This window comes from Erinaceus europaeus, chromosome 11 (genome assembly GCF_950295315.1).
Source record: "Erinaceus europaeus chromosome 11, mEriEur2.1, whole genome shotgun sequence".
NCBI lineage: Eukaryota > Metazoa > Chordata > Mammalia > Eulipotyphla > Erinaceidae > Erinaceus > Erinaceus europaeus.
Window position 1 is genome coordinate 68541311 of NC_080172.1, and position 19740 is coordinate 68561050.

Sequence of the window (19740 nt, forward strand, 5' to 3'; positions counted from 1 at the left end):
GTTGTAGTTATTGTTGTCATTGATGGCATCATTGGATAGGACAGAGAGAAACGAAGAGAGGAGGGGGAGAGAAATATAGACACTTGCAGACCTGCTTCACTGCCTGTGAAGCGACTCCCCTGCAGGTAGGGAGCCGGGGGCTGGAACCAGGATCCTTAATGCCAGTCCTTGTGTTTTTGTGCCACATATGCTTAACCAGCTACACTACTACTGAACCCCTGAGAAAATATTCTTATAATAGCTTCAAAAAATAGCACAGTGAATAAAGTGCTGAACTCTCAAGCATAAGGTCCTGAGTCATTCCTTGGCATTACATGTGTCAGAGGGATGCTCTGGTTCTCTTTCACATAAGTAAATAAACCTTAAAAAAAAATTAAGGGGCTGGGTGGTGGTGCACCTGGCTGAGTGCATGTGCTACAATATGCAAGGATTGCACACTGTAGCACATGCCCTCCCTCCCTACCTGCAGGGGGAAAGCTTTGCGAGTAGTGAAGAGGGCTGCAGGTGTCTCTTTCAGTCTCTCCCTTTCTATTTCCCCTTCCTCTCTTGATTTCTCACTGTCTCTATCCAATAAATATAAGTTTAAAAAATTTTTTAAAGTATTAAGTTCAACTCTGAATTTACTGATATTAGGCTTTTTTGGATTTTATTATTATCATTATTAATATTTACCTCCAGTATTATTGCTGGGGCTCAGTGCCTGCACTATGAATCCACTGCTCCTGGGATGCTATTTTTTCCCTTTTGTTGCTGTCATTGTTATTATTGTTGTTCTTATTGCTGCTGCTATTCTTGGATAAGACAGAAATCGAGAGAGGACAGGAAGACGGGGAGAGAAACATAGACACCTGCAGACCTGCTTCACCGCTTGTGAAGTGACCCCCCTGCAGATGGGGAGCTGGGGGCTCAAACCAGCATCCTTAGGCTGGTCTTTAAGCTTCGTGCCATGTGCACTTAATCTGCTGCGCCACCACCTGCCCCCTTTTGGATGTTATCTGACCATTTTGACTTTAAAACTGTTTTCATTTGATCAGTCTAGCTATGTTTTATATTACTCTCTCTCTTTTTTTTTTTTTTTTTAAGATTTCATTTATTTATTAATGAGAAAGATAAGAGGAGAGGGAGAAAGAACCAGACTTCACTCTGGTACATGTGCTGCCAGGGATCAAACTCCGGACCTCATGCTTGAGAGTCCAATGCTTTATACACTGCACCACCTCCCAGACCACCTCTTTTATTTGTGTTAACTCTTTTACTGTTAACAAATGATTTTCCAGCAAATCATCCCATAAAACTCATACTTATTTCTTTTAAACTGAATTCAGGGCCAGGGTGGAGGTTCAGCAGGTAGAGAATATGTGTTACCATGTGCAAGACCTCAATTCAACTTTCTGGTCTTCACCTGTAGGAGGAAAACTTAATGAGCAGTGGGCTTGTGGTGGTGTAGGGCATAGAACCCTGAATGTTAGAAACTCAGTAATGAAAGTCTTTTTCATAGCCACTGTGCAATTTATTCTGCGCTTAAAAAAAACCTATATAATTTGTGGTGTGTGTACGTAAGAGAGAGAGAAGCAGAACATCACTCTGACATATGTGGGGCTGGGAATTAAACTTGGACCTCATGTTTTCAAGTTCATTGCTTTTGCTGCTGTATCACCTCTAAGGCCTCTACTTCTAGATTTTTAAATATTTTCTCACTGTATTTGTTAAAAGATTTTGAAAATTCTCATCATCATGTCTGATACTCTTTTCGCTTCTTCCCTCAAGAATAATTTTTCATAATCTTTCTTTTTAGTGCACATGACACCCCTAAGCAGCCAGTGGTGCGTTTTAAAAGGAATAAACATCACAAAGGATCCATTTACTGTGTGGCCTGGAGTCCTTGTGGACAGTTATTAGCAACAGGATCAAATGACAAATATGTCAAAGTACTACCATTCAATGCAGAAACTTGTAATGCAACAGGTAGGGCCCAAGTATGTAAGCAATTTATCATTGTTTCTTTTACATTTTCACCTGTTGTATCTCTACTATGTCTTTATGTTGTCTTTTTTAAATTTAATTTAATTTTTTATTTAAGAAAAGAGACATTAACAAAACCAAAACCGTAGGATAAGAGGGGTACAACTCCACACACCACCCGGTCTCCATATCCCATCCCCTCCCCTGATAGCTTTCCCATTCTCTATCCCTCTGGGAGTATGGACCGGGTCATTGTGGGTTATGTTGTCTTTAATAACATCCAAGAATCTAGCCTCAGGGATATTTTCTTTAACATTTTCCTTGCTTAGTTGCATTCATGAAGTAGTTTCCTTTTTTTTTTTTTTTGTACATCTTAAAGGAGGGCAAGTTGTGTCTAATCTTTAGAAAGTTATTACCAGAAAGATAACTTAAATAATTACCAGAATTGTATTAATGGATACATCCTAAAATGTATCTCTCTTCTCTTTTTCATTTAGTGTGAAAGAGAAGATGGAAAGATACCATATAAACTGTTTTGGAGATGATTATAACAGAATCATTATCTTGATTTCTTAAAGCTCTTTGCTCAGTAAAGTGAAACTGATTATACATACCATTCTGTTTTTATTCTTGGTCAGTTTTGAGCAGTTTAACTCTTGACTTAGCACAGTAAATTGAGCAGCATCTTTTTTTTTTTCTTTAATTCTTATTGCTGTTTCAGGACCAGATCTGGAATTTAGTATGCATGATGGAACAATTAGAGACTTGGCTTTCATGGAAGGTCCAGAAAGTGGTGGTGCTATTTTAATAAGTGCTGGAGCAGGGGATTGTAACATTTATACAACTGATTGTCAAAGAGGACAGGGCCTCCATGCTCTGAGTGGGCATACTGGTATGTGGTATCATTCATCAATGCTAATTTTTTGTTGTTGATCAACTTGTGTTTTTCCCTCTCCACATTTCATTATTAGGGTACACTTTGTCAAAAGGGATTTCATCAAGATAGTAACTTTTGGGGGTTTGGCAGTAGTGCAGCGAGTTAAGTGCACATGGCAAAAAGCACAAGGACTGGTGTAAGGATCCCAGTTCAGTTCACCTGTAGGGTGGGTTGCTTTATGAGCAGCAAAGCAAGTCTGTAGGTGTCTTATCTTTCTCTCTCTCCCTCTCTGTCTCCCCTCCTCTCGATTTCTCTCTGTCCTATCTAACAACATCAGTGGCAACAATAACAATAATGATGACAAGGGCTGTAACAACAAGGGCAACAAAAAAATGGGAAAAAATGCCCTCCAGGAGCAGTGGATTTGTGGTGTAGGCATTGAGCCCCAGCGATAACCCTGGAGGCAAAAAAAAAGAGATAGTAACTTTTATTTCAAAAATTCATATTGTGAACTTTGGAGAGCATTAAAGTAGTGATATCTACCATTTATCCCAGTGCACTTAATCTTTTACTTATACACATAATTCCTTAATTTACTCCTCACAACAGTCTTCTGAGGCAGAGAGTTTTATCTCTATCTTATTCATGAAGAAAATGAAACTTGAAAGAATGGTTTTCCCAATCATATTGCTAAATATGGCAAAACTGAGCTATGACCCCAGATGTGTCTTTCAAAGTTAGTAATCCCATAATTTTGTGCTTCCTCTATGGGGACCTTTCCTACCATTTCAAATTGTATTATTTTTCAGTACTAATTATAATGTTCTAATGTATTGAATTACCAAAAAAAAAGTTTATTCAGTATGGTTTTGAAGTTGTATTTGTATTGAATTTTAATTCTTAAAAATTGGCAATATTTCCACCATATATGGAAAATATGTACCACATAGTATATTTGCATTAACTAGACCATCAGAAACCTAATAATAAAGAATTTAGTTTTGAATGGAAGAAGTACAGTGACAACCAAATATGTGATCTTTTGTAGGGCATATTTTAGCACTTTATACCTGGAGTGGCTGGATGATTGCATCTGGTTCTCAAGATAAAACTGTCAGATTCTGGGATCTTCGAGTACCAAGTTGTGTTCGTGTTGTTGGCACAACATTCCATGGAACTGGTAGGTTTTTCTGTAATTTATATGAATTTTTAAGAGGAAGAAATTTTATAAAGTGCAGTTATCTAACTTGTTCTGCCATGTAATAAATATGTTAATAGTAGAAATAATAATAAAACAAAGACTTGATTTTTAAAAAATATTTATATTTTTAAAATCTTTGTTTAAACTTTATTTTGATAGAACAGAGAGACATTGAGAGAGGGGAAGGTAAAGAGGGAGAGAAAGACAGAGAGACACCTGCAGTACTGCTTCACCACTCATGAAGCCTTCCCCCTACAGATGTGGACCATTGGCATGAACCTAGGTCCTTGTGCAAGGTAATATTGCACTTAACCATGTTGCCACCACCCAGCCCCAATACTTGATATTTTTTAAAAGATTTATTTTTTATCTATTACATGTGAGGGAGAGAGTTTCATGTAAGAGTGAGAGAAGCCAGATTACTACTCTGGTACATGTGACACTGGGAGTGGCACCAGGACCCTCAGATATGCCAGTTCAGTGCTCTACCAACTGAGCTGTAGTACATATTATTTTATTGATTGCTTTAAATTCTTACAACTGTTACTTTTATTTGTAAGTTTGTAATTTTAAAAAGAGTAAATTTGGGGCTGGGTGGTGGTGCATCTGGTTGAGTGCACATATTACAATGTGCAAGGATATGAGTTCAAGCCCCAGGTCCCCACCCATGGGGGAAAGCTTCATAAGTGGTGAAGCAGTGCTGCAGGTGTCTCTCTGTCTCTCCCTCTCTCTATCTCTTCCTTCCTCTCAATTTCTGGTTGCCTCTATCCAATAAATAAATAAAGATAATTAAAAATTTTTTGAAGTAAATTTAACTTAGAAAACTGAAGGTTGGGAGTTGGGTGGTAGTGCAGCGGGTTAAGCTCACGTGGCGCGAAGCTCAAGGACCAGCATAAGGATCCTGGTTTGAGCCCCCGGCTCCCCACCTGCAGGGGAGTCACTTCACAGGTGGTGAAGCAAGTGTGCAGGTATCTATCTTTCTCTCCCCCTCTCTGCCTTCCGCTCCTCTCTCCATTTCTCTCTGTTCTAACAACAACAACATCAAATTACAACAATTAAAAAAAAAACAGCAACAAAAGAGAAAATAAATATTAAAAAAAGAAAACTGAAGGTCAGTGATTAAGTATTATTCTTCAGATTCGCTAGTTAGCAAGATCATTTTAGAACTTAAACTTTTAGACCAGATGGATACTTCAACTGGTTAAAATTTTTTTTCGGGAGTCGGGCGGTAAGTAGCGCAGTGGGTTAAGCGCAGGTGGCGCAAAACAAGGACTGGCTTAAAGATCCCAATTTGAAGCCCCAGCTCCCCACCTGCAGGGGAGTCACTTCACAAGCGGTGAAGCTGGTCTGCAGGTGTCTTTCTCTCTCTCTCTCTGTCTTCCCCATCTCTCTCCATTTCTCTCTGTCCTATCCAATAAGTGACATCAATAATAACAATAAAACAAGGGCAACAAAAGGGGATAAATATATATTTAAAGTTTTTTCGGGAGTCGGGCGGTAGCACAGCGGGTTAAGCGCACGTGGCGCAAAGCGCAAGGACCAGCCTGATGATCCCGGTTCAAGCCCCGGGGTCCCCACCTGCAGGGGAGTCACTTCACAGGCGGTGAAGCAGGTCTGCAGGTGTCTCGTTCTCTCCCCCTCTCTGTCTTCCCCTCCTCTCTCCATTTCTCTTTGTCCTATCCAACAACGACAACGTCAACAACAATAACTACAACAATAGAAACAATAAGGACAACAAAAAGGAAATGAATAAAAAAAGTTTTTGCTTTTTTTCTTTTTGGCTAGAGATATGTTAGTAGTTAAGTAGTAGGTAGAGAAGGAGGAAGAGTGAGAGAGCAACACAGAAGCATCCTTCAGTGTAATGGGGGCTGGGTTCAAATCTGGGTGGCTCACATGACAAGGCAGCACACAATTTAAGTGAGCTATTTTCCTGTTTAAAACAATTATTTTTAAATACACACAAAACTAGAAATTGAACAAAAGGGTGTGCCATCTTCTTACCAGCCCTACTTCTTGATGTCTTTACCTAAAATACTACTCTACTTACCTTCTAGATATGTTCTGTAAATTTATATAACCCAAAATATGTATGTGTCACATTTTCCCTTTCAACACACACACACACACACACACACACACACACACTAGCACACAGTATATTCCTTGCTTTTTTCTTTCAATCTTTTTAAAATTAAAAAAAAAAATATTAGGACAAAGGGGAATTTTAAGGGAAAGCGGATAGAAAGACAGCCCCGTTTCACCTCTTATGAAGTTTCCCCCGTGTAGGTGGGGGCTGGAGGCTTGAACCTGGGTCCTTGTGCATGGTCATGTGCATCACTGTATGGCCCCCTCTTTTTAATTTTTAAATTTATTTACTTAATATAGAGACAGAAATTGAGAGGGAAGGAAGGAGAAGATGAAGGAGCACTGCTTCACCGTTTGTGAAGTTTCCTTCCCACTCCCACCTCTCACAGGTGGCAATTGGGGACTTGATTCTAGGTTCTTGCACACTGTAACATATGTACTCTATTCTTTGCTTTTATTATTATTATTATTATTATTATTATTAGCAATCTTAGATTGTTCCATATAGACTGAGATTACATTTTTTTATGTGTGTTTTAAAATTGTTTAAAGGCTGGGGAGATGACTCAGTGGCAAATTGCAAGTCTTGTATGTGTGAGGCCCTGGGGTTTGATCCCAAGCACTGAATAATAATAATAATAATAATAATAATAATGGGGAACTGCATGAGGAAGGTAGCATAATGTTTGTCTAAAAAGAACTTTCATGCCTGAGGCTCTGAGGTCCTAGGTTTAGTCCTCAGCACCACCATAAACCAGAGCTGAGCAGTACTCTTGTCCATAGATAGTGGAGGAGTGCTTTGTGTATTCTTTCTTTATGAAGCAATCAATTAAGGGGCCATCAGGGGACTCTCCTGGTAGAATGCACATGTTACCATGCAGATCAACACATGAGAGCACCTGCAGGAGTGAAGCTTTATGAGCAGTGGTGCAGTACTTTGATGTCTCTCCTTATCTCTTTTTGCTTGCTTGTTTATCTGTTTTATTGCCACTGGGTTGTCACTGGGGCTTGGTGCCACTACAGAACAAAACTACTAAAACTACTGCTCATGGTGCCCTTACCCCCATTTTTATTTGATGGGACAGAGAGAAATTGAGAAGGGAGGAGTAGATAGAGAGGTAGAGAGAAAGACACCTGCAGATCTGCTTCATTGCTCTGGAAGCTTTTACCCTGCAGGTGGAGACTGTGGCTTACAAATAGGTCCTTGCACATAGTAACATATGTGCTCAACAGCATGCGCCACCACCCAGCCTCATCTCTGACTCTTTCTTTCTTTTTTTAATTTTTATTTATTATTGGATAGCTACAGAGAGAGATGGGGGGGTAGAGAAGAAAGAGACAGAGAGACAGCTGCAGACCTGCTTCACCACTCGTGAAGCTTTCCCCCTTCAGGTGGGGAGCAGCGGCTTGAAACTGGGTCCTTGAGCACTGTAATGTGTATGCTTACCCAGGTGGGCCACCACCTGGCCCCCTGACTATTTTTCTATGCTTCCACCCTCTAATGGAAAGAAAAAAATGACCACTAAGAGTAGTGAATTCATGCCAGCACTGAACCTCAACAGTCACTATGGTGGAAAATACATCAATAATAAAATCAGATTAAAAATTGGGAGCTGAGAGTTAGCTCAGCTAGACAAAGCACATACTTTTTTTTTTTTTTTTTCCTCCTCCAGGGTTATTGCTGGGCTCGGTGCCTGCACCATGAATCCACCGCTCCTGGAGGCCATTTTTTTCCCCCCTTTTGTTGCCCTTGTTGTAGCTTCGTTGTGGTTATTATTATTGCCCTTGTTGAAGCAATTCGTTGTTAGATAGGACAGAGAGAAATGGAGAGAGGAGGGGAAGACAGAGAGGGGGAGAGAAAGATAGACACCTGCAGACCTGCTTCACCGCCTGTGAAGCGACTCCCCTGCAGGTGGGGAGCCGAGGGCTCGAACCGGGATCCCTACGCTGGTCCCCGCGCTTTGCGCCACATGCGCTTAACCCACTGTGCCACCGCCCGACCCCCAGCACATACTTTTAAAAAAATTTCCTTTTGTTGCCCTTTTTTTAATTGTTGTAGTTATTGTTACTGATGTCGTCATTGTTGGATAGGACAGAGATAACTGGAGAGAGGAGGGGAAGACAGAGGGGAAGAGAAAGACACCTGCAGACCTGCTTCACCTCTTGTGAGGCACTCCCCTGCAGGTGGGGAGCTGGAGGCTCGAACCAGGATCCTTGCACCGGTCCTTGTGTTTTGTGCCACCTGCGCTTAACCCGCTGCGCTACCACCCGACTCCCGACAGAGTCGGGACACATACTTTAAGATGCATGATGACCTTTGCTGGAGCCCTGAGCCACCACCTGGGAGCATCATTCAAAGTGGAGGAAGTGTCACGTGCAGTGAGGTAGTGCTATGGTGGCTCTCCCTTTCTTTCACCCTTTACTTAAGACTTTCTGGGGCTTGGTGCCAGCACTACTAATAATCCACTGTGCCTGAAGACCATTTTTTCACTTTTGTTGCCCTTGTTTATTGTTGTTGTTATTGCTGTCGTTGGATAGGACAGAGAGAAATTGAGAGAGGAGGGGAAGAAAGAGGGGAAGAGAAAGATAGACACCTGCAGACCTGCTTCACCACTTGTGAAGTGACCCCCCTGCAGGTGGGGTTTGAGCTGAGGGCTTGAACCCAGATCCTTACGCTATTCAGTACACTTTGCGCCATGTACGCTTAACCCGCTGTGCTACCACCTGGCCCCCAAGACTTTTTTTTCTTTTATTTTTTTCCTCCAGGGTTGTTGCTGGGGCTCAGTGCCAGTGCTACGAACCCATTGCTCTTGACGACCATTTTTTTCATTTTATTGGATAGGACAGAGAAAAACTGAGAGGGGAGGGTGAGAGACAAAGAGAAATTGAGAGGTGAGGGTGAGAGAGAGAAATTGAGAGGGGAAGGTTAGAGGCAGTGCAACACTTGCAGACCTGCTTCACCACTTGAGAAGCGACACTCTCTCCTTTCAGGTGAAGGAAACCGAGGCACCAACTGAGATTCTTGAAAAGGTCCTTGCACTCTGTGAGCTTAACATGGTGTGCCACCACCCAACCTCCCCCCCTCTTTCTTTCTTTCTTTCTTTCTTTCTTTCTTTCTTTCTTTCTTTCTCCCTCTTTCTTTCTTTCCTTCCTTCCTTCTTTCTCTCTTCTTATTTTATTTTATTTTATTTTTTACCTGAGTATTATTCAGCTTTTGCTTATGGTAATGCAAAGGATTAAACCTGGGACCTCAAAGCCTCAGGCATAAGAGTGTTTGCAAAATCATTATGATATCTCCTCAGTCCCACCCTCTATTTAAAAATAAAACAGTCCACTAGGATCAGTGGAACTGTGTAGGAATGAAGCCACATCAATGCTCTGGTGGGAACAAATAAATAAATATATAAAGGAACCAGACTGATGACTGTAGTAGAGTACATGAGAGACCTTGAGTTTGACTTGATACCACATGAAAATAAAAAAGCACTACTGGGATTTGGGAGGTAGCGCAGCAGGTTAAGCTTATGTGCCACAAAGCACAAGGACCGGCCTAAGGATCCCGGTTGGAGCCCTTGGCTCCCCACCTGCAGGCAGTTGATTCACAAGCAGTGAATCAGGTCTGCAGGTGTCTTATCTTTCTCTTCCCTTCTGTCTTCCCTCTCTCTCTTGATTTCTCTCTGTACTATCTAACAATGATGACATCAATAGCAACAACAATAAAAAAAAAGGGCAACAAAAGGGAAAATAAATATAAAAAAAAAACACTACTGTTGGGGCCAGGCAGTGGTGCACCTGGTTAACTGCACATGTTACCATCCACAGGGACCTAGTTCAAACCCTGGTCTCCACCTGCAGGGGGAAAGCTTCACAAATAAAGCACTGCTGTAGGTTTCTCTCTCTCTTCCCTTTCTTTACCCCATTCCTCCTAAATTTATCTCTGTTTTATCAAATTAAAGTTTAAAAACTTAAAAAAAAAAAAACCCAAAACTACTGTTTCTGTTTCTAAGTATCACATGGCACTGTTTTTTGTCTTTATTTTATTATATATATATATATATATATATATATATATATATATATATATATTTATTTATTTAAAAAAGGAAACATTGGGGGTCGGGCGGTGGCGCAGTGGGTTAAGCGCACGTGGCGCAAAGCGCAAGAACCGGCATAAGGATCCCGGTTCGAGCCCCCGGCTCCCCACCTGCAGGGGAGTCGCTTCACGGGTGGTGAAGCAGGTCTGCAGGTGTCTATCTTTCTCTCCCCTCTCTCTCTGTCTTCCCCTCCTCTCTCCATTTCTCTCTGTCCTATCCAACAACAAAGCAACGTCAACAATGTCAATAATAACCGCAATGAGGCTGCAACAACTAGGGCAACAAAAAGGGGGAAAAATGGCCTCCAGGAGCGGTGGATTCATGGTGCAGGCACCGAGCCCAGCAATAACCCTGGAGGAAAAAAAAAAAAAAAAAAAGGAAACATTGACAAGACCATAGGATAAGAGGGGTACAACTCCACACAATTCTCACCACCAGAACTCCTTATCCCATCCCCTCCCCTGATAGTTTTCCTATTCCTTAACCCTCTGGGAGTATGCACTCAAGGTCATTGTGGGATGCAGAAGGTGGAAGGTCTGCCTTCTGAAATTGCTTCCCCGCTGAACATGGGTGTTGACAGGTCGATCCATACTCCCAGCCTGCCTCTCTCTTTCCCTAGTAGGGTGGGGCTCTGGGGAAGCAGAGCTCCAGGACACATTGGTGGGGTCATCTGTCCAGGGAAGTCTGGTTGGCATCATGCTAGCATCTGGAACTTGGTGGCTGAAAAGAGAGTTAACACAAAGTCAAACAAATTGTTGAATAATTATGGACCTTAAGGCTGGAATAGTGCAGCTGAATAGTTGGGGGGGGGCACTCCCTTTTGTAGATAGCTAGTAGGCATATTTTAGTTATATTCCAAAGGGCCTGTGGCTATACTAGTTTTTTTTTTTTTCCGTGAGCCTGAAATCTGATATGCAGGTGGATCCAGGTTATTGTCTGGGGAGATGATGTCATGGCTGGAAAAGGAACAGAAAGCTGGATCAGTGAAGAGAGTAGCCCCCTAATATGAGAAAGGGGTAGAAATATTGTTGAGACATGATCAGGTTGGAGTAGTGGCTCTGTCTGTGGACTCTGAGACAGAAAGACAGACAGATAGAGTTTTCAGGTTCAAAACCTGTCCTTCCCAGAAACTGGTGATTCACTTGGGAGAAAAAAAAAAAAAAAGAAATATTGTTGAATGTAAACCTCATGATTTGATGTGGTCTGGGGCCCATATTCAGCTTAGGAGCCTATATGACCTCTGGATGGTGGCTCAGCTGTTAGAACTCATGCTTTGCAGACTAGAAGTGCCAGGCTCAATCTGCAGCAACACATATGTGAGAGTGGCACTCTGGCCTCTGTCTTTTCTTTCATTTAAAAAAGAACAGCTTTGCACAAACTATTGTACTTACTGTTGAATGTAAAACATTAATTCCCTAATAAAAAAAATCAGAAAAAAAAAAGAACAGCTTTGCTGTGAGAATCACATCTTGACCTCTAGCTCCTGCCTCATCTCCCATTTACTAGAGGAAATCATTTATGGTTTTGATTCTATTTCCACATTTCTAAATAACATGTCTGGACACAGTTCATTTTAGTATTACCTATTTTCTCCCTACCATTAAAAAAAATGAAGATTTGGGGGCAGGATCATCATTCACCCAGTAGGTGCACAAGTTACTGTGCTTGAGAATTGAGGTTCCAGCCCCAAGTCCCCACCTCTAGGGGGAAAGCTAAATAAGCAGTGGAACAGTGCTGCATGTGTTTTGCTTTCTCTCCCTGTCTCTCACCCTCTATAAAAGAAAAATGGTCACTAAGAATGATGGAGTAGTGCAGGCACCAACCCTAGTGATAACCTTGTTTGGCCAAAAAAATTAAAATAACCTTTTCATGTCCCTTTTTAACTCTTGCCGTCCCTCAGCTACTAACTACTTCTACCTATCTTCTTTTTTAAAAGATCCTTTTTGTGAGGGGTGGTTAATGGTTCATAGTACAGTGTTGACACCTGGATACAATTTCTTACATCCCTGTGATGGGCGTCTGCAGAACACTCTCATCTCCAGCTTAGGTCCTTTTCCCTCATCACGTACCAGGACCCCAATGTCCTTTCCGTCCCCTCCCATGCCCTCCTTTGCCGGAATCCTTTGTAGTCTTCTTCCTATCTTGTAAAATTTCAATATAGTTATAGCAGTTTTGGTTATCATCATTTACATTATTTTTTAAATTAAAATTTTAAAAAGTATTTAATTCCTTTTGTTGCCCTTGTTTTTTATTGTTGTAGTTACTGTTGTTGTTGTTATTGATGTCATCGTTGTTGGATAGAACAGAGAGAAGTGGGGAGAGATGGGGAAGACAGAAAAGGGGAGAGAGATAGACACCTGCAGACCTGCTTCACCGCTTGTGAAGCGACTCCCCTGCAGGTGGGGAGCCGGGGGCTCAAACCGGGATCCTTAAGCTGGTCCTTGCGCTTTGTGCTTAACCCGCTGTGCTACCACCCAACTCACCATTTACATTATTTTAACAAATAAACACTATTCATATCTTTTTGCATTTTTTTTTTTGTTTTACCATGGTGTTATTTGTTTAATTTGCTTAATTCTTATATACTTTATCATTATTTATCTTTCTTAATGATGACATCTTTTTTCTTAAATATTTCATCTATTTTGTGTTCTTGTGCATGTTAACATGTGCACTTAACCAGGCTCACCACTGCCTGGCACTCCTTTTCTCTCCTATTAAGAGACTTCATTTTTTTTTTTTTTTTTTTTGGTAATTTTCTCTCTCTTGAAATGTTAATATTTCTTTCTACTCATTTTTTTTTACTCAAGTGTCATATATAATCAAGCCTTTGGCAATGTCCAAAAGTTCCTTTTTTAATCACCTTTCCGTCTTCCAACTCTTTTTTATTTTTTTAACATACTTGTTTCATTATTCTTATTTTCTTCACCAGAGCACTGCTCCGCTCTAGCTTATAGTGGTGCTGGTGTGTCTTGCATTTTTTCAAGCATACAACCCTGCTCCCTCACCAAGAACGACTTCACACCCTCTTGGGGTCCTCATTGCTTCTGTTGAGAATGCATGATCTAGAGTTAGGACATTTGCTTCTGGACTTGAGCTATTTTCTGTTGGATTCCTATTAGCAGTAAGTCATATGTTACTTACAAAGTGCCGTAAAACATACTCTGCTATTTCTTGTAACCCCAACTAGACTTTAAGTTTGAAATGGTAGTATCTCTGAATATTTACCCAGCAGTGAAAACACTGCATTGGGAAAAATGACTCATCTATCATACCATAAGTAGTGCTTTCTCAGCAGATTTCCCAAATGACCAAGAAGGGACTTTCTTATTCTTTGCAGAATCTTGTTTTATACTCTCCCTACCCAAGAAAGAACACAACTGTTTGTTGGTGACTGTTTTTTCTTAAAGTTTTATTTATTTATTGGATGGAAGCAGAGAGAAGTTGAGAGGGAAGAGGGAAGCAGAGAAGGAGAAATAAAGACACCTGCAGCACTGCTTCAATTCTCATGAAGCTTTCCCCTTGTAGATGGGGACCAAGGGGCTTGAACCCAGGTCCTTGTACACTGTGACATGTATACTTTACCTGGTGAACCACCACCTGGCCCCTGATGACTGAAGGTTAATCTGGATTTTTCTGTAACTGAATAGACATGATAAGCTACATTAACTTTTCATGTATGCATCAGTGAACATAATTAGAAATTGCAGTAAAGCTTTATTTGATTTTTCCATACTGAAACTTCTGCTCTCCCTGTTATAGGCAGTGCAGTGGCATCAGTGGCTGTAGACCCCAGTGGTCGACTCTTAGCCACAGGACAAGAAGACTCTAGCTGCATGTTGTATGACATAAGAGGGGGAAGAATGGTACAGAGTTATCACCCTCATTCCAGTGATGTTCGTTCAGTTCGATTCTCTCCTGGAGCACACTACTTGCTAACAGGATCCTATGATATGAAAATAAAAGTGACAGACCTGCAAGGTAAGTAGGTTACCTCTTTCTTTGATCTTAGGGGTTTTTTGTTTTGTTTTGTTTTTGTTAATCTGACATTGTTTACAGCATTTTCAAATTTTGGTTTTATACTGTTTATTGAACAAATTATTGGTACTGTGAATTATAATGTTACTAAATGATTCATGTAGTTTTATTTTTGTTTTTAGTTGTAAAAATGTTTAAAACCATAAATTTATTACATCGAACCATTCTGAATTTAGTGATGTTATAATATGTATTTATGTGCTCCTATTTTGGGGGCATGGAGATTGCCCAATGATATATAACATGCCAGACTTTCATGCCTGCGTCTTGAAAGTCCCAGGCTCAATCCTTGACACCATAAGCCAGAGCTAAGCAATGCTGTGGTCTCGTTAAAATACACACACACACACACACACACACACACACACACACACACACACACACACACACACTTTTATATACTACTATTTGCCTCTACTTAAAAACATCTTAATCTACAGTCTGTAATATATATATCTTCACTGTCTGTTTTATTTTTAAATACTCATTAAGCAAAAATCTATGTAGTGACTAAGGACACAGAGATAAATAAAACAGATTCCTTCTACATGGATTTTACATTTTAGGGAATTATAAAAAAAGCAAACTATTAGCAGCTTGGAAGATAGTGTGGGATGAAATGTTAGAACTTCAGGCATGGAGTCCCAGGGTCTACCCCTGGCATCTGTATCTCAGAGTGATACTCTGTTTCTTTCTATCCTTCTCTCATGTTACTAAATAAAGAAACATTTGGGTGGGGAAGTCCTTAATCTATATAACTCTAGCTATTGGCAAGAGCATTTAAAAATCAGCAAGGATGGATTGACTGGATTCAACAGGGGAAGACTATTTTAGATAAGATAGCATAGATGTCCCCAGGAAAATATTACATGCTATTTTAGATAAGATAGCATAGATGTCCCCAGGAAAATATTACATGCATAGAGGACCAGTGGTGAGAAGATATAAGCCATACAAGGACCCTAGAAGACCACACAGCAGGTGTAAAGGTTTCAAGGCAGGAGTGGCTGGGGGTGCTCACAACACAACAAAACAAAAAACTTGTGGGGGGGTGGAGGCAGTAGCACACCTGGTTAAACATACATAGTACGAAGCATAAGGACTTGTGCAAGGATCCTGGTTCAAGTCCGTGGCTCCCTACCTACAAGCAGTGAAGCAAATCTACAGTCTGTCTTTCTCTCCCTCTCTCTGTCTTCCCCTCCTCTCTCCATTTCTCTCTGTCCTAGCCAACAACAAAAATGGAAAAAGATGGCCGCCAGGAGCAGTGGATTCATAGTACAGGCACTGAGCCCCAGCAATAACACTGGGGGGGGGGGGGAACACCATTCTGACTGGAACTTAGTGAACTAAAAGAGAGAGGAGAAGAAACCAGAGGCAGGATTTTTAATTACTTTTTAAGAAACACAATGGGAATCCTTCGAAGGATTTAAAAACACAGATTATGACCAGAATTGCATTTTTATTTTGGATTTCTGGACCCAATTTCTTATTTATTTATTTATTTATTTATTTATTTATTTATTTATTTATTTACTCATCAGCAGGGTTATCACTGGGGATTGGTGCTGGCACTACAGATCTATCGCTCCTGGCAGCTATCTTTTTTTCCTTCTTTCTATTTTATTTGATAGGACAGAGAAATTGAGAGAGGAGGAGAAGTTAGAGAGCAAGAAAGAAAGACACTTGTAGATCTGCTTCACCACTTGTGAAACTTTCCCCGTGCAGGTAGGGAGCAGGGACTCAAACCCAGGTCCTTCTGCATGGTAATGAGTGTACTCAACTGAGTGCGCCACCTCTGGGCCTTCTGGATCCAGTTTCTAATGTGGGAAGAGGGTTTCCCATACATACAACAAGCAGTTTTTTAGATAACAGTTGAGCTTTATACAGTTTAGGTCAATTCAGTCATCTGAGGATTCAGATTGCCCCCAGCACCCACTAAGTAGAGTAAGTCCTATAATAACACCTTTGAGAGAGAGAACAAGCAAAAGCACAACTCTGAAGCTTAGGTCTGGATTTAAACCTGGATTGTACACAATCCTTGGAAACTAAGTAAAGGGACATGTAAGGAAAACAGGTCCTCTGTGAATTATCATTTCTTTCAATACTGATGAGAATTTTTTTTCTTTTAAAGAATATAGTGAAGTGGGGCTAGGCGGTGGTGCACCTGGCTAAGTGCTCACATTACAGAGCATAAGGACCCGGGTTCAAGCTCCTGGTCCCCACCTGCAGGGGGAAAGCTTCATGAGTGGTGAAGCAGAGCTGCAGGTGTTTTTCTGTCTCTTTCCCTCTATCTCCCCCTCTCCTCTCAATTTCTCTCTGTCTCTTATCTAATAAACCTATTAAATATATTCATATAGTTTGGTTTTTTTTTTTTTTTTTTTACCTCCAGGGTTATCGCAAGGGCTTGGTGCCTACACTATGAATCCACGAATCCACTGTTCCTGTGACCATCTTTTTTTTTTTTTTTGGAATGGACAGAGAGAAATTGAGAGGGAATGGGAAGATAGAGATGGGGTGAAAAAGAAACCTGCAGACCTGTTTTACCACTTGGGAAGTTACCCTCTCCCCGCCCCCCTTGTAGGTGGGGAGCTGGGGGCTCGAACCAGGATCCTATGTGGGTCCTTGTGCTTGGTACTAAATGTGTTTAACCCAGTGCACCACTGCCTGGCCTCCCATATAGTTTGTATTTTTAATATTGTGATCTCTCTCTCTTCTTTTTTTTTTTAATATTTATTTTATTTATTTCTTCCCTTTTGTTGCCCTGATCTCTCTCTCTTCTTCCCCCCTCCCTCCCCCACCCCCAACTCTGGTTTACTTATAATGGCTCTGAGGATTGAATTTGGGACCTTTGGTGCCTTGGGCATAGAAATTTTTTTTTCCTGTTGAATGTAAAACATTAATTCCCCAATAAAGAAATTTTAAAAATGCTAATTATAGGAAAATTTGAGAAAGAAAAAAAAAAAAAGAAAATTTTTTTCCTTCCCAGAATACTGTTCAGCTCTTATTTGTAGTGGTGTGGGAGATTTAACCTAAGATCTTGGAGCCTCAGGCATGACAGTCTCTTGCATAACCATTATGCTATCTCCCCCAGGCATTATAAATCTTTTTGCATTACCTGTAAGCTATCTCTTCAGCCTCAATACTGTAATAGGAAGTCTGAGAAAGATAGCCATGTATCTTTTTTCTTTTTATTTAATATTTATTTATTTATTTATTTTTGCCTCCAGGGTTATCGCTGGGGCTCTCGGTGCCTGCACTACGAATCCACTGCTCCTGGAGGTCATTTTACCCATTTTATTGTCCTTGTTGTAGTTGTTATTATTCTCACAGCTGCTGTTGTTGGATAGGACAGAGAGAATTGGAGAGAGGAGGGGAAAACATAGATGGGGAGAGAAAGATAGACACCTGCAGACCTGCCTCACCGCTTTCAAAGCAACCCCCTCCAGGTGGGGAGCTGGGACCTCGAACCAAGATCCTTATGCCAACGCTTGTGCTTTGTGCCATGTAAGCTTAACCCTCTGTGCTACCGCCCAGTTCCCACCATGTATCTTTTTTCATTTGAATTCTTTTATTGCAGGATTAATGGTTTACAGTTAACAGTAAATATAATAGTTTGTACATGCATTACATTTCCCAGTTTTCCACTTAGTAAAACCCCCACTAGGTCCTCTGCCGTCCTGTTCCAGAGCACTGCTCATCTGGCTTATGGTGGTGCTGGGGATTGAACCTGGGACTTTGGAGCCTCAGGCAGGAGAGTCTCTTTGAATAGCCATATGCTATCTACTGGCCCATGTATTTGTTTTGTATTGTAACCCAGTATCTCTTTTCTTGTTTAATATAGGAGACCTCACTAAGCAGCTTCCCATCATGGTGGTGGGGGAGCACAAGGACAAAGTAATTCAGTGCAGGTGGCACACCCAGGACCTTTCCTTCCTGTCATCCTCTGCAGATAGGACTGTAACTCTCTGGACTTACAATGGCTAGAATACACTGACATCAGTCATGCAGTGAAAGCACAGACTTAAGACTGCTGAGTTGGGAGAATTACAAATTTGAAGAAAATAGACTGGCCAAGAAAGTGGCTTAGCAGGAGGAGGCTTCTTGTCCCTGAGACCCCTTTGATAGAAGGTGTTGGGTGGTGTTATTCTGCAGTGCTTTCAGTCTTCCATGTGAGCTCGTGCCGCCATGTAGTTTTGTTGCCAAAGTCTGCAGAAGAGCTCTATGTTGTCTGTGTGCACTCAAGTCAAGGTGTGGAAGATGTGTTTACGATTAGTATTGAATGCATTCCTTGGTCTTTGCCTAAATAATGGTTTTATATACACACTGAAGGTGAACTCTTAAGCATATTACAATGTAATGTAACCAAGTCCTACACAGATGAAACATAGGTGTTTGGAAATTACTTTTGCTTTTCTCACAACCCCATGATATTATCACTTGTCAGCTAGAGGTCAGAATTTTGTCTTTCAAAAGTTACATGGTTGTTTTCACAAAGGATCATTATGGAGTTTAAAGACAAATGGAAAACTGCTTCTTAATTCCTTCTGTGGTGTAGGCCTCCCCCCCCCCCCTTAACCCAGGGATATAATTGCCATTTTGTCTATTACTTTGCATCAGGCTTAAAAGGTAACTCTGTTTGCTTCAGAAACTTGTTGATTTCAGTTTTTTGAATGCAACAAGATACGTCCCTTCTATACTGTAGAAGCAGAGCAGAAGCTTTGTTATGTGATGTAACACTTGATGGTTCAAAAAACTTACTGGCTATCATTTTCCTCTTAAAAATTAAAAATTTCCCATAGACTATAGCATGGCTTGAAATGCTATGTCCGCATGATAATTAAAAATGAAAATTTTAAACTGTTGCACTCCAGAAAGCCTATTTGGATTTTTTTCTTGCACTGTTTTATGTAATGCAGAATAACGATTTTTATTTCTACAGCATTATAGATTCTAACATTTATGTATCTTTATTTTCGTATTGTACAGTAAACTTACTTTAAATTATTAAACAGGCTATTTTATTTATTTTAAAAGCAGTTGAGTTGGTTCTAATTATTGAACTGTCTGTGCACTGTAAGTAGCAAGCATTTTTAATCTATTGTGTCCAAGTGGAAGGATATTAGAAATGTAACTGTGCTATTATTTCAATAAAGACCTCTTGACACCTAAAACTTTTCCTGTTCCTTTGTGTCTATAATTTTCCATTTATAGCATTTCTTTTCTAGTTTACTTGGAAGTAGTATGGTCTAGTGTTTGAAATACCATAATCAATTAGTTTCTATCTAATGTTTTTCCAGTACTTGCTATTTTCAAACTCTTGGAAACTGCATAGTTTTTGCATGTCTTCTCTTTTATTTAAGATCTAGAGTGTCCAGGAAGGTGGCTTAGCAGGCAGAGTATAGGATGTCTATGTGTGAGTCCCCAGATTTGATCCGTGGCACCAAATAAGACAAGCAGTGCTGTGGGGGCCTCACCTCCTCTCT

The 19740-nt window shown here is 40.6% G+C and overlaps 1 protein-coding gene across 3 annotated transcripts in view; it reads left to right on the forward strand.

Moving 5' to 3' along the window:
* WDR47 (WD repeat domain 47) overlaps positions 1–19428 on the forward strand; it is a 76298-nt gene extending 56870 nt beyond the window's left edge. For all 3 annotated transcript variants that reach the window (XM_060201964.1, XM_060201965.1, XM_060201966.1), the window contains 5 exons: positions 1796–1965; positions 2684–2854; positions 3888–4019; positions 13982–14200; positions 18099–19428. In XM_060201964.1, coding sequence (XP_060057947.1) covers positions 1796–1965; positions 2684–2854; positions 3888–4019; positions 13982–14200; positions 18099–18241 — 835 coding nt within the window. In that variant the 3' untranslated portion in view covers positions 18242–19428. The remainder of the gene's footprint in view (positions 1–1795; positions 1966–2683; positions 2855–3887; positions 4020–13981; positions 14201–18098) is intronic.
* Positions 19429–19740: the final 312 nt, after the last annotated feature.